The 17,628-nt window shown below is 35.1% G+C and overlaps 1 protein-coding gene across 1 annotated transcript in view; it reads left to right on the top strand.

Annotated features, from left to right (window-relative positions):
• Nucleotides 1–11,363: 11,363 nt before the first annotated feature.
• Nucleotides 11,364–17,628, top strand: part of LOC145269048 (uncharacterized) — an 80,860-nt gene continuing 74,595 nt past the window's right edge. Inside the window, exon 1 of the mRNA XM_080124650.1 lies at nt 11,364–11,423. Coding sequence (XP_079980776.1) covers nt 11,408–11,423 — 16 coding nt within the window. The 5' untranslated portion in view covers nt 11,364–11,407. The remainder of the gene's footprint in view (nt 11,424–17,628) is intronic.

The following is a 17,628-nucleotide window of genomic DNA, read 5'->3' as shown; positions in this document are numbered from 1 at the left end:
AGAGACTTCCGCCTGGGGTGACAGCCATACACACCAATTTGAGGAGTACAAAGATAAGTGTGTCATGCTTACAGCCAAGCATGGTGGTGGTAATGTCATGGTCTGGGGCTGCATGAATGCTGTAGATATTGGAGAGTTACATTTCATTGAGGGAAACATGAACTCCAACATGTACTGTCAAATACTGCAGCAGACCACGATCTCCTCCCTCCAGAAACTGGGTCGCAAAGCATTGTTCCGTCATGATAATGACCCAAAACACACATCCAAGACAACCACTGATTTACTGAAGAGGCTGAGGGTAAAGGTGATGGACTGACCAAGCATGTCTCCAGACTTGAACCCAATAGAACATCTTTGGGGCATCCTCAAACAGAAGGTGGAGGTGTGCAAAGTCTCAAAAATCCGCCAGCTCCATGACGTCATAATTGAAGAGTGGAAGAGCATTCCAGTGGCTACATGTGAAGCTCTGGTAAACTCCATGCCCAGGAGAGTAAAAACAGTTTTGGATAATGATGGTGGCCACACAAAATATTGAGAGTTGACATGTTGTATGTTAATATTGACAACTTTTCGTAAGAGGTGTACTCACTTTTGTTGCCAGAGATTTAGCTTTGATGGCTATATTTTGAGTTATAAAGTAACTCTCTTATATATGCTGCAGACAGACTACTTTTCATTTTGTCAATTTTCAGTGATGTATCATGAAGAGATACACTTAAATATTTGAAGAAATGTGAGGGGTGTACTCACTTTTGTGATACATTGTATGTAAATATTTTGTTTTTAATTTCGGTATGATTTATCTCCCTTTGAATGTTAGGAAGGTTTAATGTTTAATTATCGTTAAAATTACAAACAAACATCAACATTACTTAAAAGTGATTAAAAAAAAACAACCGTAATACGTGACTGGATCTCCGTAGCGTAGACGCACACGCTTCCGGCTATAGTCTCATAGTTAGATTTGTAGGTAAGGTGAAATACGTGTCCGTGGATAGTCAAAAGAAATACTCACTGTCAAGAGGATCTGGATAGGGCACTGAAAACGGAAAGGAAAATAATATAAATATGTTTAAATGAAAATGGCCTTTTGTGATATATATATAAAGCTGAACGTGTGTGTGCGTGTGTGTGTGTATGTGTGTGTGTGTGTGTCTGGTTACGAATAGTGTCCGTGGATAGTCAAAAGAAATACTCACTGTCAAGAGGATCTGGATAGGGCACTGAAAACGGAAAGGAAAATAATATAAATATGTTAAAATGAAAATGGCCTTTTGTGATATATATATATAAAGCTGAACGTGTGTGTGCGTGTGTGTGTGTGTGTGTGTGTGTGTGTCTGGTTACGAATAGGCTCCTATATGGTTGACTATTATAGAAAACTGATCCCATATAATGATAGAAGATGTACCGAGACACAGGAATGGGTATGTTTGATCTGGCAGAACGGCGGCTCATTAAAATTGTGGGGTCTGCGTTCGCGCCTGGTCCACAAAGTTTGGAAATAAAAAATTTAAAAATTTTAAAAAAGTATTTACAAGGGTTTTTGATATAGATGTACATAATAATACTTTGATAAGTATGTTTTAACTTAAATAGGGATGGTATAATAAAATTGTGGAGCCTGCATTCGCGCCTGGCCTCCATAGAATGGAAATAGACACAAACTTTAATAAAGACTTTTCATATCTATGCTGCAGTTTGAAAAAATATGGTATGATAAAATTATGGGGTGTTCGTTCGCGCCTGACATCCATAGAATGGAAATATGTCACAACAAAGTTTAACAAGTTTTTTTTAATATAGATCCACAGAATATTGTGATAAGTGTTTCAGTGTGAACAAGTATGGTATAATAAATTATGGGGTTTCATATTTTGCTTTGGTCTTGAAACCCCTAAAATCGAAGCTATCTCTTTACAACGATTCCTTTTGATAACCTATCATACTTTCATAAATCAGAGTCCATTTTCTGTAGGCTGTTTTTGAACCCAGTCAACGACGGGTACTTTTGCTAGTATATATATATATATATATATATATATATATATATATATATGATTACTTAATTTAATCACATAAATTAATATACGAAATATAAATTCATGCATAACCTTTAAGTATTAACTTCAACAGTGCTCAATACGTAGATAGAGCTAGGTAGTAGATTATAAAATATAATTGGCAATTAAGCTACACAGCATATTCCGCGTTTCATCAATGCTAGGATTCATTAGGCTTATGCGAGTATTGTGTGGTTGTCTTGCGTTTTTATATACGCACCTTCTATTGTGTTTTTGTTAGCCAATCAGCTTTCTAGTTTTCTCAGCACCATTCCTAATCAGCCAATGAGCAGGCATTTATAGGACAAAGGCTCAGTTGACTTCCGGTTCACCCGTTCTTTTGTGTGTGCTGTTTTGGCAGGGAGCGTGGGTATCGAGTGTCCTGACCTATTTCAAATGTTATTTTTTAATGTTAGTTTATATATATATATATATATATATATATATATATATATATATCATATTTTATAGAGGGAATTAGACCTGATAATTTATTATATGTATGTGTATGTGATTTGTTTATTTTCTATTGTTATTGTTTGTTTTAAAATTGTTTTGTATCGCTATCCTAGAGTAAAGTTCATCCTGTGAATACAGTTGTTCTCTATTTCTCTCCTACAGTAACTGTAGATGTTTGGGTTCTTTAAAATATAGAATAGCCAATTTTTCATGAAGGCATAATCTATATGGATCGTCTAGGTCTCTATATGTGTTTGCTTGTCTTACTATTTTCCATTCGACTATCGGCGACCGTCTGCTTTCTTTGACTTTCCAGTATTTGTTTGCTAGGGTTGTTTTCATGCGGTGTTTTTTATTTTTTAATATACTTTTGTGGTCATAATATGTGGGTTTGAAATCTTAGGAAGTCATACCTATGTAATATTTCTTGTTGTTCAGGGTTTCTTTCGAAAATATTGTGGCCTGGTAAACTATGTTTTTGGTTAGACATTTATTTTGAAGTGGGCAAAGTGTACGGGTTCTGCAGTTGCATTTATCTTGTTCGTTATTAGTATTTTTATTTTTATTTCTAGTATTGTTGTCGTTGTCCGGAATTGGCTTATTATTATTATTATTATTATTATTATTATTATTATTATTATTATTATTATTATTATTATTATTATTATTATTATTATTATTATTTCTACTAGTTACATATATGTCCTTTGTGTTAGTTTTATTTTTGTCATGGTGTCCACTTTTTTATCGTTTATTTTGTTGTTGTTTACATTGTTTTTATTTAGTATTTTGTTATTATGTGCTTTAATTATCATCTCTAAATTTTAGCTGCAGCTGTAGGATAACTTTAGGCTATTTTTATTGAAAATTTTGTGTAAGGTATTGGTTGCGGGCAAGTGGTTTTTGATAAGATCTAGAAATTTCTTGGTAAGTTTTGTTTTTAACATTTGATTGTATGGCGCCGTATACCAGATTATATTTCTTTTTCTTTTATTTTTAATTTTATTATAGTTATTGGTGTTTTGTGGCTTATATTTGATATCAATATTTTTGTATCCACTATTTTTAGGGCTGTTTCATAGATATGTGTTGACCTGTTAAATGCATTTTCATCGCTTGAGTTATTACTGAGTCTACTTACGATAGAGTTAGGAATCTGTTTTATAATTGATGGTGGGTGGTTGGACTTAGGGTTTATGTATATTGGAGTAGCGTTATCTTTTAAGTAGGGTTCATGTGTTTATATCTAAATTTAACGTGACGTCCACGAAGTTTGTTATTTTTATGTTAGCTAGTACCTCTACTTTTAGGCCTAATTTTTTTCATTTCCTTGTGCATGATTTTCTTCACTTGACTTTGTTGGAGTCTTTTATTATAGCCAGTCCATCGTCTCGATATAGGCCGATATCCGTAGTATCAAATATGCTTGTAAGGGTATATAGAATGATAATCCCACAAGGTCTGATGCCTCTGCAGAGTCCCTGGCACCCATCGCCAAATCAAACGAATTTGTCATTTTAGTTTTTATCCATTGGTTATTGTTATTTACTAGAACTGATTTTCTACATCTTTTAATAATGTGGATTTCTTCCGAGGATATATCAGTGTATGCCTCAGCAAATTCTAAGGCAATGCTGAAAGGTTCCTCGGATATCGAGGGATAGAAGTCTATAATGTCGAACTGTATAAACGTACATTTATTTTTGTTTTCTATATTTTTAAACCGAGTGATTGCTTCGGCAGTATTTGCCCACTGGTTTAATTCTAGGTCTTGTTTGATTTGTTTGTTTAATCTAGAAAGTATTGCTTTGCTAATTCTACCTATTTCTGGTTTAGTTGGTTTTATCAAGCGGGTGCTGGGGTTATTATTGAAGTCACGTTTGTGGTCTTTGAGCAGAATGTATGCATCTCTAGGTTTCAATTTACCAACTTTATCGCTAAGTTTAAATTTATCGGCAATTTGTTTACTTTCAGTATTTATTATATTTATGTAGTCGCATTCGTTTGTATCTAGTTTTTTGTAGTTTTTTGTAATGTTTTCTGTGATTATTTTGTTATATTCTTGTTTATCTATTTTATAAAAGTTTCTAGTTTTATCCACTTTTACAAAGATTTTATTAGAGTTGTTTATGTTTCTAACGATTTTGTGTCGTTTCCGTTGGAAATTGTTAGGTTGACTGTGGAATTCCAAATTTTTAATTACGTTTAAAAGGTCATTTTCAAAGTTTATCAAAATGTCTGTTGCAGTTTTTAGTGTATTAAAACCATAGGATTCCTTTTTAACCCACACACTTTGCCCACTTCAAAATAAATGTCTAACCAAAAGCATAGTTTACCAGGCCACAATATTTGCGAAAGAAAACCCTAATAACAAGAAATATTACGGAGGTATGATTTCCTTAGATTTCACAACCCCATATTATGACCACAAAAGTACATTCAAAAATAAAAAAAAACACCGCATGAGAACAACCCTATCAAACAAAATCTGGGAACTCAAAGAAAGCGGACCCTCAATGATAGTCGAATGGAAAATAGTAAGACAAGCAAACACACGTAGAGACCTAGACGATCCATCTAGATTATGCCGTCATGAACCTCAACATATATTAAATATAAGCAACAAAACATCTATAACTATAATAACATTAAAAATAGAAAAACAAATATAATCTGGTATACTCCGCCATACAATCAAATGTTAAAACAAAACTTGGCAAGAACTTTCAATAAAAATAACCTGAAGTTATCAGACAGATACTGCAAACATTTAAAGATGATAATCAAAGTGCATAATAACAAAATATTAAATAAAAGCAATGAAAAAAATAATAACAAAATAAATAATAAAAAAGTGGACAACATAGCAAAAATAAAACCAACACAATAAACAAAAATGTAACTAGTAGAAATAATAATAATAATAATAATAATAATAATGATAATAATAATAAACCCAAACAACAACAACTCAATCATAAATAAAAATAAAAATACTAATAATGAACAAGATAAATGCAACTGTAAATCCCACACACTCTGCCCACTTCAAAATAAATGTCTAACCAAAAGCATAGTTTACCAGGCCACAATATTTGCAAAAGAAAACCCAAATAACAAGCAATATTATGTAGGTATGACCTTCTTAGATTTCAAAACCAGGTATTATGACCATAAACGTATGTTCAAAAACAAAAAAACACAGAATGAAAACAGCACTAGCAAACCAACACTGGGAACTCAAAGAAAGTGGACGTTTGCCGATAGTCGCATGGAAAATAGTAAGACAAGCAAGTACATCCATAAAGATTATGCCTAAATGAAAAATTCGCTATCCTAACATCTATTAAGCTGTAGGAGAGAAATAGTGAACAACTGTGTACACAGGATAAATAATACAAAACAATTTTAAAAGTAACAATAACAATAGAAAATAAACGAATAAATTAACATACATATAATAAATTACCATATATATATATATATATATATATATATATATATATATAAAGAGAGAGAGAGTGTGTGTGTGTGAGAGAGAGAGCTATATATATATATACATGCATATATATACATGCATATATATATATATATATATATATATATATATATATATATAAACTAACATTAAGAAAAAACATTTAACCTAGATTTAAAATAGGTCAGGACACTAGAGAACTATGCTCCCCGCCAAAACAGCACACACAAAAGAACGGGTGAACCAGAAGTTAACTTTGTCTTGTAAGTGCCTTGTCATTGGCTGATTAGGAAGGGTGCGGGGAAATCTAGAAAGCTGATTGGCTAACTAAAAACACAATAGAAGGTGCGTATATAAAAACTCGAGACAACCCCAAAATCCCCACATAAGCCTGATGAATCCTAGCGTGGATGAAATGCGGAATATTCTGTGCAGCTTAATTGCCATATATATATTTTATAGCTTACTATATATAAATATATATATATATATATATATATATATATATATATATAGGTGGCAAAAAGAAAGTCCGCACCTGTAATGTTTTCGAAAACTGCAAATTTAATCTAAATTTAATGTACCTGTTTAAACAACCTATACCTCATTTGATTGGCCTTTTATTCTTCTATAATTTTACCTGCTCATATTTAACTTTTAATTGAAATATTCTAGTGTTCACGTCAATTTAAAAAAATAACTTCAAATTGAGGAGACAAAAAGAAAGCTCACACAATGGAAAATTGTTATTTAAATGTAAATTTAAGACATTAATGCAACAAGAAAGAAACAACAGGAACACAACGAACTAGTTAGTATTTAGTAGCATAGCCCTTCTGCAATGTGACAGCCTGCAATATATATAATAGGCATTCAAGCGTTCTCCAGTAGGCATTCAAACTCTTACTTGTAGGCATTCAAGCTCTTTCCGGTAGGCATTCAAGCACTCTTCAATAGGTATTCAAGATCTCTTCTGTAGGCATTCAAGATCTCTCTTGTAGGTGTTCAAGCTCCATCAAGTTAACTTCTAAGCCTCTCCTTGTAGGCATTCAAGCTTTCTCCCCTAGCCATTCAAGCTCCCTTTAGTAGGCGTTCAAGCTTATAGGTACTACTCTTGACATATCAAAAGGCTTTTGATAGAGTATGGCATAAAGGCCTACTACACAAGATTTCCACCTATGGTATAGCTGGTATTGTCTTCTCAATTATTAAATCATTTCTCTCTAATAGGCTCATAAGAGTAGTGGTTGATGGGAAGAAAACTTACACTATTAATGCTGGAGTCCCTCAGGGGTCCATCCTGGGCCCAACTCTCTTACTGATCTACATCAATAATCTTCCAAAACACATACTTAAATCATTCGTTGACATTTATGCTGACGACACGACCATCTATGGCAACACATCAAATGCTGTAAATGATTCAGTTCTCTCTGATTCTCTCTCCTCTGATCTTGAGCGCATGGTACAATGGGGAAAGAGGTGGCTTGTTACTTTTAATGTATCTAAAACCAAGCTTTATCTTTACATCATCAACGCTCTGATCCTCATCTGGCATCAATTGAAATGGATGGCACTCGTCTTGGGGAGGCTCCATGTTTTGACAAACTTCTGTGCTTGACCTTTACTCTCGATCTGAAATGGAACACGTACATCAAATCTGTTGCCAATGTCGCTGGAAAAATGGTGAGATCCTTCTACCACACCAAAAGAGATATCTCACTGTTGATGCAATTTTTTTATCTATATGAAAGCCAAGTACGTCCAAGGATGGAGTACTGTTGCCACATCTGGGCAGGAGCTGCTAGAAGTTAAATCTGACCCACAAGATCGCCACGGGCATGGAATATGTACCTAAATTAACGATGGCTTTCTGTGTGGCAGGGATATCTTCAGAGAAGACCCTAATCTACCTTATATGTGCTTCCGGGTTGCACTTGCCTACACCACCGCATTTATATTTGCCCTCTATCGCCCCCACAACAGCGGAGTTACTGCCTTTAAGAGTATATCAGAGAAAATTGATCACATCCTGTCTGCTCATCCCTCGCCTAACATTCACATTTGCGGTGACTTCAATGTTCATAATGTTGAATGGCTGACCCACTCAAATAAGACTGATGATGAGGGAAGGTTCTGTCATGATTTTGCCATTGCCTATGACCTCACTCACATTGTTCGCGAACCCACCTGTGTGCCTGATACTACCGGTCAGTACGCAAGCCTTCTAGACCTTTTTCTATCCACTTCCCCTGAGCTATGCTCATGTTCCGTTCTATCTTTTGTGGGATCCTCCGACCACTGTGTCATATCAGTTAAGATAAAATGAAATATAATAAATCTACAGACGTACCTCTCCACTGTACTGTATACCGATACTCTATGGCGGACTGGGATAGCTTCCGTACATTCATATCTGATCTACCTCTGCACTCCATGTTTAAAAAGGATGTGCCCTCTGTAGTATCAGACCTGACCGAATGGTTACTTGTATTCATACCATCCAAAAGTTCCAACAAAAACCTAACAACCAGCCATGGTTCTCCCTTGAATGTGCTGCTGTCATCGCACATAGAAATCACTTTTTCCATAGCTACCAACGTAATAGATGCATTGAGACCAAAGCTGCTTTCAGGACCGCCAGCAACCACTGTAAAAGAGTAATAAAAAATGCAAGAGAACTATATGCTCAATCCGTGAAATCCAAAGTAGCTGAGCAGCGGCTTGGTTCCCACCAGTTCTGGCAAATAGCAAATAGGATCCTAAACAGAAACGTGCGTTCTATCCCAACCATCATCAATGGACCAGAGGTCATCTCGACAGCATCCGACAAGGCCAAACTATTTGCCAAGAACTTTGCGGCAAATTCTACCCCGTGCGATGAAGGCCATCAACTCCCCATATTTCCTCCTATAACAGACAACACGCTATGCAACATACAAATATCTGTGCGTGAAATCGCCAAGCTAATCAAGAACCTTTACTCCAGTAAAGCAACTGGTCCTGACGGTATTCCAATTATAGTGTTAAAAAAATTACAACAAGAACTTGACCCCATACTTACGAAACTGTTTAAGCATTGCCTTAAGGAGAAGTGATTCCCAACACCCTGGAAAACCTCATCAGTATGCTCTGTATTTAAGAATTCAGGTAATAAGTCATCAGTACAGACCAATAAGTCTCCTGTGTGTCATGAGTAAGTTGCTGGAATCCACAATAAAAAGAGAAGTAGTCAACCACCTCAGCAGAAAAAAACCTTCTTAGCGACACACAATATGGTTTCCGTTCTGCTAGATCTACAGCAGATGTGCTAACGGTTGTATCTCATAGGATTAGCGAATCTCTCGACAAAGGCTTTATTTCTTGAAATATCAAAGGCCTTCGATAAGGTTTGGCATAGAGGCCTACTTCACAAGATTTCCAGCTACGGTATAATTGGAAATGTTTTCTCTATCATTAAATCATTTCTCTCTGATAGGCTCATAAGAGTAGTGATTGATGGGCAGAAATCAGAGGCCCACAGTATTAATGCTGGAGTCCCTCAGGGGTCCATACTGGGCCCAACTCTCTTCCTGATCTACATCAATGACCTTCCTGATGACACGACCATCTACGGCAACATATCAAAGGCCATAAATGATGATGTTCTCTCTGATTCTCTCTCCTCTGATCTTGAGCATGTGGTACAGTGGGGGAAGAGGTGGTTGGTTACCTTTAATGCATCTAAGACCAAGCTCCTATCTCTACATCATAAACGCTCTGATCCCCATCTGGCATCAATTGAAATGGATGGCTCTCGTCTAGGGGAGGCCCCATGTTTTGATAAGCTTCTGGGTTTTACCTTTACTCCTGATCTTAAATGGAACACATACATCAAATCTGTGGCCAAGGTCGCTGGGAAAATGGTGGAATCTTTCTACCGCTCCAGAAGATATCTCACTAATGATGCAATTCTCTATCTATATAAAAGCCAAGTACGTCCAAAGATGGAGTACTGCTGCCACATCTGGGCAGGAGCTGCTAAAAACAGCCTATCTTGCCTTGACAGAGTACAAAATAGACTTCGTGGCTTGGTGGGGGATGCCCTTTTTTCTTCCCTGCAACTTCTTTCCCACAGAAGAGACGTAGCGAGCCTATCTTTGTTCTATCGTTATTTCCATGGCAAGTGCTCGTCTGAGCTCCATTCTCTGGTCCCACCTCGCTAATCTTTTTCACAAAAACACCCGACTAACTGAAACTACTGCCAATAATTTTCCCCACTCCTTATCTGTGCCTAAATCAAAACGTAGATTCCATGAACAAAGCTTCTTTCTTAGAACTTCACGCCTGTGGAACTCTGTTCCGCTTGTCTGTTTCCCTCCCGACTTCAACATGGATGTCTTCAAGTCCAACACAAACAAATTCCTGATGAAGCGCCCCCTTAAGTAATGACACTTTATCAATTCTCCAATACTATTACTACACTATCCCATTGATTACTGTACACACAACACAATAACCCTTATCCCCAAGTGGCCATTAGGCCTTGATAAGTGGTAAACTCCATGAAAAAAAAAAGTCGCTCATCCTGCCTGGACAGAGTTCAAAATAGACTTCATATCTTAGTGGGGAATGCCCTTTTCTCTACCCTGCAACCTCTCTCCCAAAGAAGAGACGTTGCGAGTCTGTCTTTGTTGTATCGTTATTTCCATGGCAAGTGCTCGTCTGAGCTTTAATCTATGGGCCCCCCTCACTAATCTGTCACAAAAAAAACCACCGTCAATACTTTTCCCCACTCTTTATCTGTTGATAAATCAAAACGTAGATTCCATGAACAAAGTTTCTTTCTTAGAACTGCACGCCTGTGGAACTCTCTTCCATTTGCCTTCAAGTCCGACATAAACAAATTCTTGATGAACCGCCCCCCTTAAGTAATCCAATTTACAAAAATTAAGTTCTCTCTTGTAGGCATTCAGGCTCTTTCTTTATGTGAATAGAGAGTATTGTGAACAATAAATCGAATTGCTTACGTGTAAAGACTTAAAATCATTTAATCTGTCCTTTGGTGTATACGTCAGTATTTACCCAGTGACGAAACTGGTATTAACAAGTCTATGCAATAAATAGCACGTAAGATTCGTCATGGTTTTGTGTCTTATGTTTTTTAAAGCGGGTTAAAGGCTGAAGTAAAAAAAAAAACAAAAACAATAAAAACTAAAATCATAGAAATTAGGAGTTATTAATAGGAAAATCCCGAAGGATTAAACGCCACATTCTTTTATATATATATATATATAAAAAAAAGAAGAATTCTTTTGTTGAAGCGTACGAATCGATTGTTCGCCATTTTCGTTAGAAACGTATATAAGACCAATGTTTTTGGCTTGGTCGTCATCGAAACATCAGCTCGGTAGAGACGAACAAGATGCTTGTCCCTAGCGGTAAGACCATTGTTGGCTTTTTATTTACCGATCATCTACTTATATATCCAACTAGCAGTATTACCCGGCATTGCCCGGGGATTGCTTTGATGTCTTTTTATGCTTATTTTGATCCGTACCTTTTATAATTTCAATATATATATATATATATATATATTTTTTTTTTGATAATTTCAATATATATTTTTTTTCTTTTTTTTTTTTTTTTTTGAATTCTAAAATTATTTTAGTAAATTTCGATTATATTGACACCTTACTGGTCAACATAGCCCCCAACACAGTGGATGCAACGTGCCAGTAACAATCTAGTTCTTTGCTAATCACCTGAGGTGCCCTCATCGGGAAATGACGACGCTGACTTCTCAATTCCGCCTTCCGACCATGAGGTCTAAGTTCTTGCAATAAGAGAGAACGAAATATTGTATCTATCAATCTATCCATCCAACTATACGTATATATATATATATATATATATATATATATATATATATATAAAAGTGAACGTGTCTGTCTGTCTGTCTGTGTACATTTCCCTACGCAATAACTCTGTCAATTTTTAGTCTATAGACTCAAAATTTGAAATACCGGGTACTGAGATTTGGGAAAATCGATGTGACGGGTGTCAGCCAGAAATTTGGCTGTTAAGGGGTCAAATTTCAACGATTTGATCTTTAAGAACTCTACCAAACTCCTCCGACAATTTTGGGTCTAGACACTTGAAATTTTAGATATAGGTTCCTTGAACCTAGATCTAACTTAATAAAGTGATTTGAGCCCGAAACTATAAATTTTAAGGGGTCATAATAGGGGTCAAATTAAAAAAAATTTACTCTTTTTTTTTTTGCTCAGCATACACCTCCAAACACCCGGGCAACGCCGGGCTGAAATGCTAGTATATATATATATATGGGGAGGCCATATAGTGATGGAACATTGGGGTGGTATTCAATGTATGACATCCAAGTTTTATTGTATTTTATAAGTTTTTTATAAGATTGGTTGAAATTCTCAACACTTCGATTTACTGTCTTTAAATCAGTTTTGGTGTAAGCTTTGTTGTCTGCCAACAATGTGGAAACTTTTTCCAGGTATTCATCTTTTTCCATTAATACTATACCACCACCTTTATCAGCTGGTGATATAATCAAGTTCTTCTTTTTCGCTAGGTGTTTCAAAGCATCTATGTATCTCTTAGGAAGTACAGTTTCATATGGATGAGTAACTGCAACAGAAATAACACCCTGTATGAAAATTTTTTGAAAGTCCGTATCTTCATGTTTGTAATTCTTCAAAATTGCGTCGGTGGTAATATTTGAATGTGTGCCAGTTGCGAATTGTAGTCCGAAACTAAGGGCTTCAATTTCGGTGTTTGAGAGTACTTTGGTAGAAATGGATGTCTTCAAGTCCAACACAAACAAATTGTACTTCCTAAGAGATACATAGATGCTTTGAAACACCTAGCGAAAAAGAAACTGATTTAAAGACAGTAAATCGAAGTGAATGGGAGCATTATCTTGCATGAAGATGGGATTATCATCCAAATCCTGGCTACAGTAGGGTAGAAAATGCTCAGTCAACATATTAACGTATTTGGTCGAAGTAATTCAACATTGCAAGCAAACTATATGTCCTGCATTATTGGTACTCATAATGCTCCACACCAAAAACTGAACCTCCACCATCTTGCAGCGTTAAAACCGAGCACCTAGGATTAAATTCTTCGTCTTTCCTTCGACGGACGTACTGGCTAATATTACTGCCTAACCTATTGAAATCACTTTCTATTAATATGAAGAGTCATGATCTTCATTGCATCTGACGATGTCCAGATGGCGCTTTCTGTTCTTTACAGGAATCATTGGCTTACATCTTACAACACAGCCTCGTAAATTAAATTTCTTCAATCTGCTCTTATCTGTAGAAAAAGAGCACTTTTTAACAAGATTACACTGTTGTTGGATTTGGAGAGCTGTTTTAAATCTATTTCTGAGGCTGCGGATCTTGATAGAATTGTCTTCCCTGTAAGAAGTAACTCTAGGACGACCAGATTTAGGGACATCACGAACACTGCCGATGTTTTGGTGCTTTTGCACAATCATTCGTACCGTTTTCTCATCACATTTCAATCTGCGGCCGATTTCTCGATTGGATAAACCAGAAAGGTGGAGATTAATGAGCTCCTGACGATCACGAAGAGAATGTCGTGGCATATGGACTAAATGTTACGTTGTATAACCTGGAACAACAACAGTTACGATTAGAGATGTTTTGTTGCCTAAAAGCTATTTTAAGCTGGTTTAAAGCTTATTTGTTACTGCGGACTTTCTTTTCGCCTTCTCGATTTGAAGTTAATTTTTATAAATTGACGTGAACACTAGGATACTCCAATTAAACGTCAAATATGAGCAGGTAAATTTATAGAGGAATAAAAGACGAATTAAATGAGGTATAGGTTGTTTAAGCAGTTTAATTTAGCTTAAATTTGAGGTTTTTGAAAAAAATGACAAGTACGAACTTTCTTTGTGGCGCATATATATATATATAAACATATATATATATATATATATATATATATATATATATATATATATATATATATATATGTTGTTATCCACATACAGTACTGTTTCGTTGTATCACAACTCATCAGTGCGGCTAGACATACACCCGTCGTATTGACAGTCGGAAGCTCTCATCATTAGGCCACAAATCAGTGCTGTAAACATTTCTCCTCGAGTGTGTATTAAATCCACACCCGCCCGTCGCAACAGTGCTCAAACCATCAGTTTGTTTACAAACAAATTAATAGTGGGCTTCGCTGAATAGCTTAAATACGCGTCGGGTGAAATTATATTTACAAAGTGCTCAACCCAAAGACGGGGGGGGTGGCTATATATATATATATATATATATATATATATATATATATATATATATATATATATATTTGTCTTTACATAAGCAGTAGTTTGTTTCTACACAGTCATGAGCATGTTTTGGTCTACGAGTATTCAAAAAAATACAAAAAAAACCCGGAAATAAAGGTTGTTACCTGATGACGTCTCTAGTTGGTAAATACTGGTAGACCGAAACATGCTCATGACTGTGTAGCAACAAACTACTGCTTATGTAAAGACAAATGTAACTTGCTCTACTTCTGTATTGAGCACTCTCGTATGGACCTCGTTATATTTCACTGATTAACCTACCTTTGGAAAATAGCAACCTCAAATTATATATATTATTTTAATTTTACTTATAAAACAGTAATCTACGGACATGCATATTTCGAGGTCCTACTTCTCTTCAGCGTAGCTTGACTGTTTTAATAATTCTATAATTTTTTTTATAATTCTGTAAATTAATAATTCTACTAAAATAAAACTGTGTGTGAGTTCCTTCCTCATAACGTCTGAAACGGCTGAGCTTATTTTTTATATATTTTACACAAAGCAAATTTATATATCTGGCAGTGTTCTTAAATGTGTTTTGTACAAAAATTCGTCCGATAAGTATCGAAAATCGAAAAAATCCGATCTTAAAAGTAGTTTTTTTTCTTATAGATAAAAAGAATAATTTTTAAAGGGGAATTTTTATACGTTACATCGGCAAGGCAGATAATAAAATCTTACCAGAGAGTTCTTCTTAAGAAAAAGTGCCATTGACATCTGATAATATAGCTTAGTGGTAGAGCATTCGATTACAGACCCAATGATCCCTGTTCAAGTCTGGATGTACCTCGCCATTTTATTTTATTTTTTTCTTATTGATAAGTTCCTTTTACAATAAAAGAAGAGGGCACCATTTAAAATCGCCGCAAATCATTTATTTGTTTCCATATTTAAATACTAAACATTAATCAGAAGTGATTTTTCCAGAGCATTTATCATCAAGCCCAGATATCAGCTGACGTGATATTGTAAACAAACACAGACAGAATTCGATGAACGATATTATTATCATTATTATTATTATTATTATTATTATTATTATTATTAATACGATAGCGTGTGTGTTCTTTTGTGTGTCACGCTTACATCCGGGTCGTTTAATTGTTATGTACCACCATTTCTTGTCATAAATAATTTTACTAAGAATTCTTCATAAGTTTGGTTACGGTTTCGACTATTGCTGATGGCACTTAAATCATCTATTTTTTATAAATAATTTTATCAAGAATTCTTCATAAGTTTTGGTTTCGGTTTCGATTATAGTTGAAGAAACTCAATTCAAGATTCAAGCTAATGCACCCAAGTCATATATATATGTGGGCCAAAATAAGGGTCCTATCTTTAAATTTGAATAACTTCCACAAAATAAAAGTTAAACTCACTAAACTTTATGTGTGTGTAGACTGACCCTCCCGAGAGTTTTTTGAAATAAACAAAACAAATTTTGGCCGAAAAACACTTCTTAAGACTTACATGAATTTATGAATTTTTAAAAATAGGACCCTTATTTTGGCCCACCCTGTATATATATATATATATATATATATATATATATATATATATATATATATATATATATATTTGAAATCGGAACTTTATAACATATAAAAATTGATAGAACATTAACTCTATAATAATATATACGAAATCTGCAAGAATTAAAATATCATATTTAAGCGTACTTTATGACCGGGCTTTACTGGGCGTTCGTGCTAGCTTGGATAAATACTTTTGCAGTTTTAACAAAACAGCTACAATAATACCAGGGCGTCTCCATTTACACTGAACATCTACAGAATGCCAACAGCAACATATTAGATATGAATGAGTTCCCTGTGGAATTTCCATAGATCCCGCTAGTTGTTATTATTTTCTTTTTGTATTTAAAAGAAAAGTTTTTGCGAATTAGTCCATCGAACAAATAATTCCTCGTAATATATAATAATTAGTAGAGGATTTATTCTACAATAATACATACGTTTGAAACAAGTTTTAGTCTCCCTTCCATCAAGACCAGAGGTTTTTGGGATAGGTATATATACTAACAGGGGCGCCTGGCGTTGCCCGGTCATAAAATACGCTTATATATGATATTTTAATTCACACAGATTTCGTATTTATTTTTATACTATACTAGCAGGGGTGCCCGGCGTTGCTCGGGTGTTTGGAGGTGCATGCTGTGCAAAAAAAGCAAAAAAACCAAACAAATGGTTAATTTTTTAAAACTTTGACCCCTATTATGACCCCTTAAAATTTATAGTTTCGGGCTCAAATTACTTTATTAAGTTAGATCCAGGTTCAAGGAACATATATCTAAAATTTCAAGTGTCTAGACCCAAAATTGTCGGGGGAGTTTGGTAGAGTTCTTAAAGGTCAAATCGTTGAAATTTGACTCCTTAACAGCCAAATTTCTGGCTGACACCCGTCACATCGATTTTCCCAAATCTCAGTACCCGGTATTTCAAATTTCGAGTCTATAGACTAAAAATTGACAGAGTTATTGCGTAGGGAAATGTACACAGACAGACAGACACACAGACACACAGACAGACACGTTCACTTTTATAGATATATAGATTGTATCTAATATATAGTCATGATTTCAACAGCAAAAAAAAAAATAATAATTTGAGTGCCATTAGCTAGAATCGAAACCTGAACCAAAACATGACAAAACTCTTCACAGTTAAGGAAAGACTGAAGTTTATTTATACTAAATATGGTTGGACTGTAGAAAGGAGTTTGGATTTTTTTAAATACAGGGACCGAGAAAATGTATTAGAGAGCAAGAACATTCTTTTATTGTTTAAATTAGCGGGGGCACCCGGCGATTGCCGGGTTTTTTAGGTGTGTCTATGGAAAGGGGGGTTAAGTAAAGAATAACCGAAGTAATAACCCTGTTTCAAGAATCCTTGTTTGTTTTGTTTTAGTGTATAAGTTTTGGGAAATAAATGGTAATTAAGCAACTTAAAAGTAAGAGTTTCACCCAATCCATCGAAGGGAAAGTCACGGTGAAAATCCATTCCAGTTTTTTTAAGCAACTACACATTACAGAAAACCGAAACCGGTGTTCGTTTGTAATTGTCCCTTGTGAACGATCACGCAACGGTGTAAATGGGTGGCAGGGAAAGGAGGAATTTATTAGAGAGCAAAGATTTTACTACTTGCATTAATCTTAACCGATTTTGGCAGTGAACTCTCACCAGAAAAAATATAGGAATCTACGATTAACGAGGATGTGGAGAGGTAATATG

Source organism: Euprymna scolopes, chromosome 45 (assembly GCF_053919585.1).
Source record: "Euprymna scolopes isolate OS-2025 chromosome 45, ASM5391958v1, whole genome shotgun sequence".
Classification (NCBI taxonomy): Eukaryota; Metazoa; Mollusca; class Cephalopoda; order Sepiida; family Sepiolidae; genus Euprymna; species Euprymna scolopes.
Note: the sequence above shows the minus strand (reverse complement) of the source record. Positions and strands in the feature narration are given on the sequence as shown.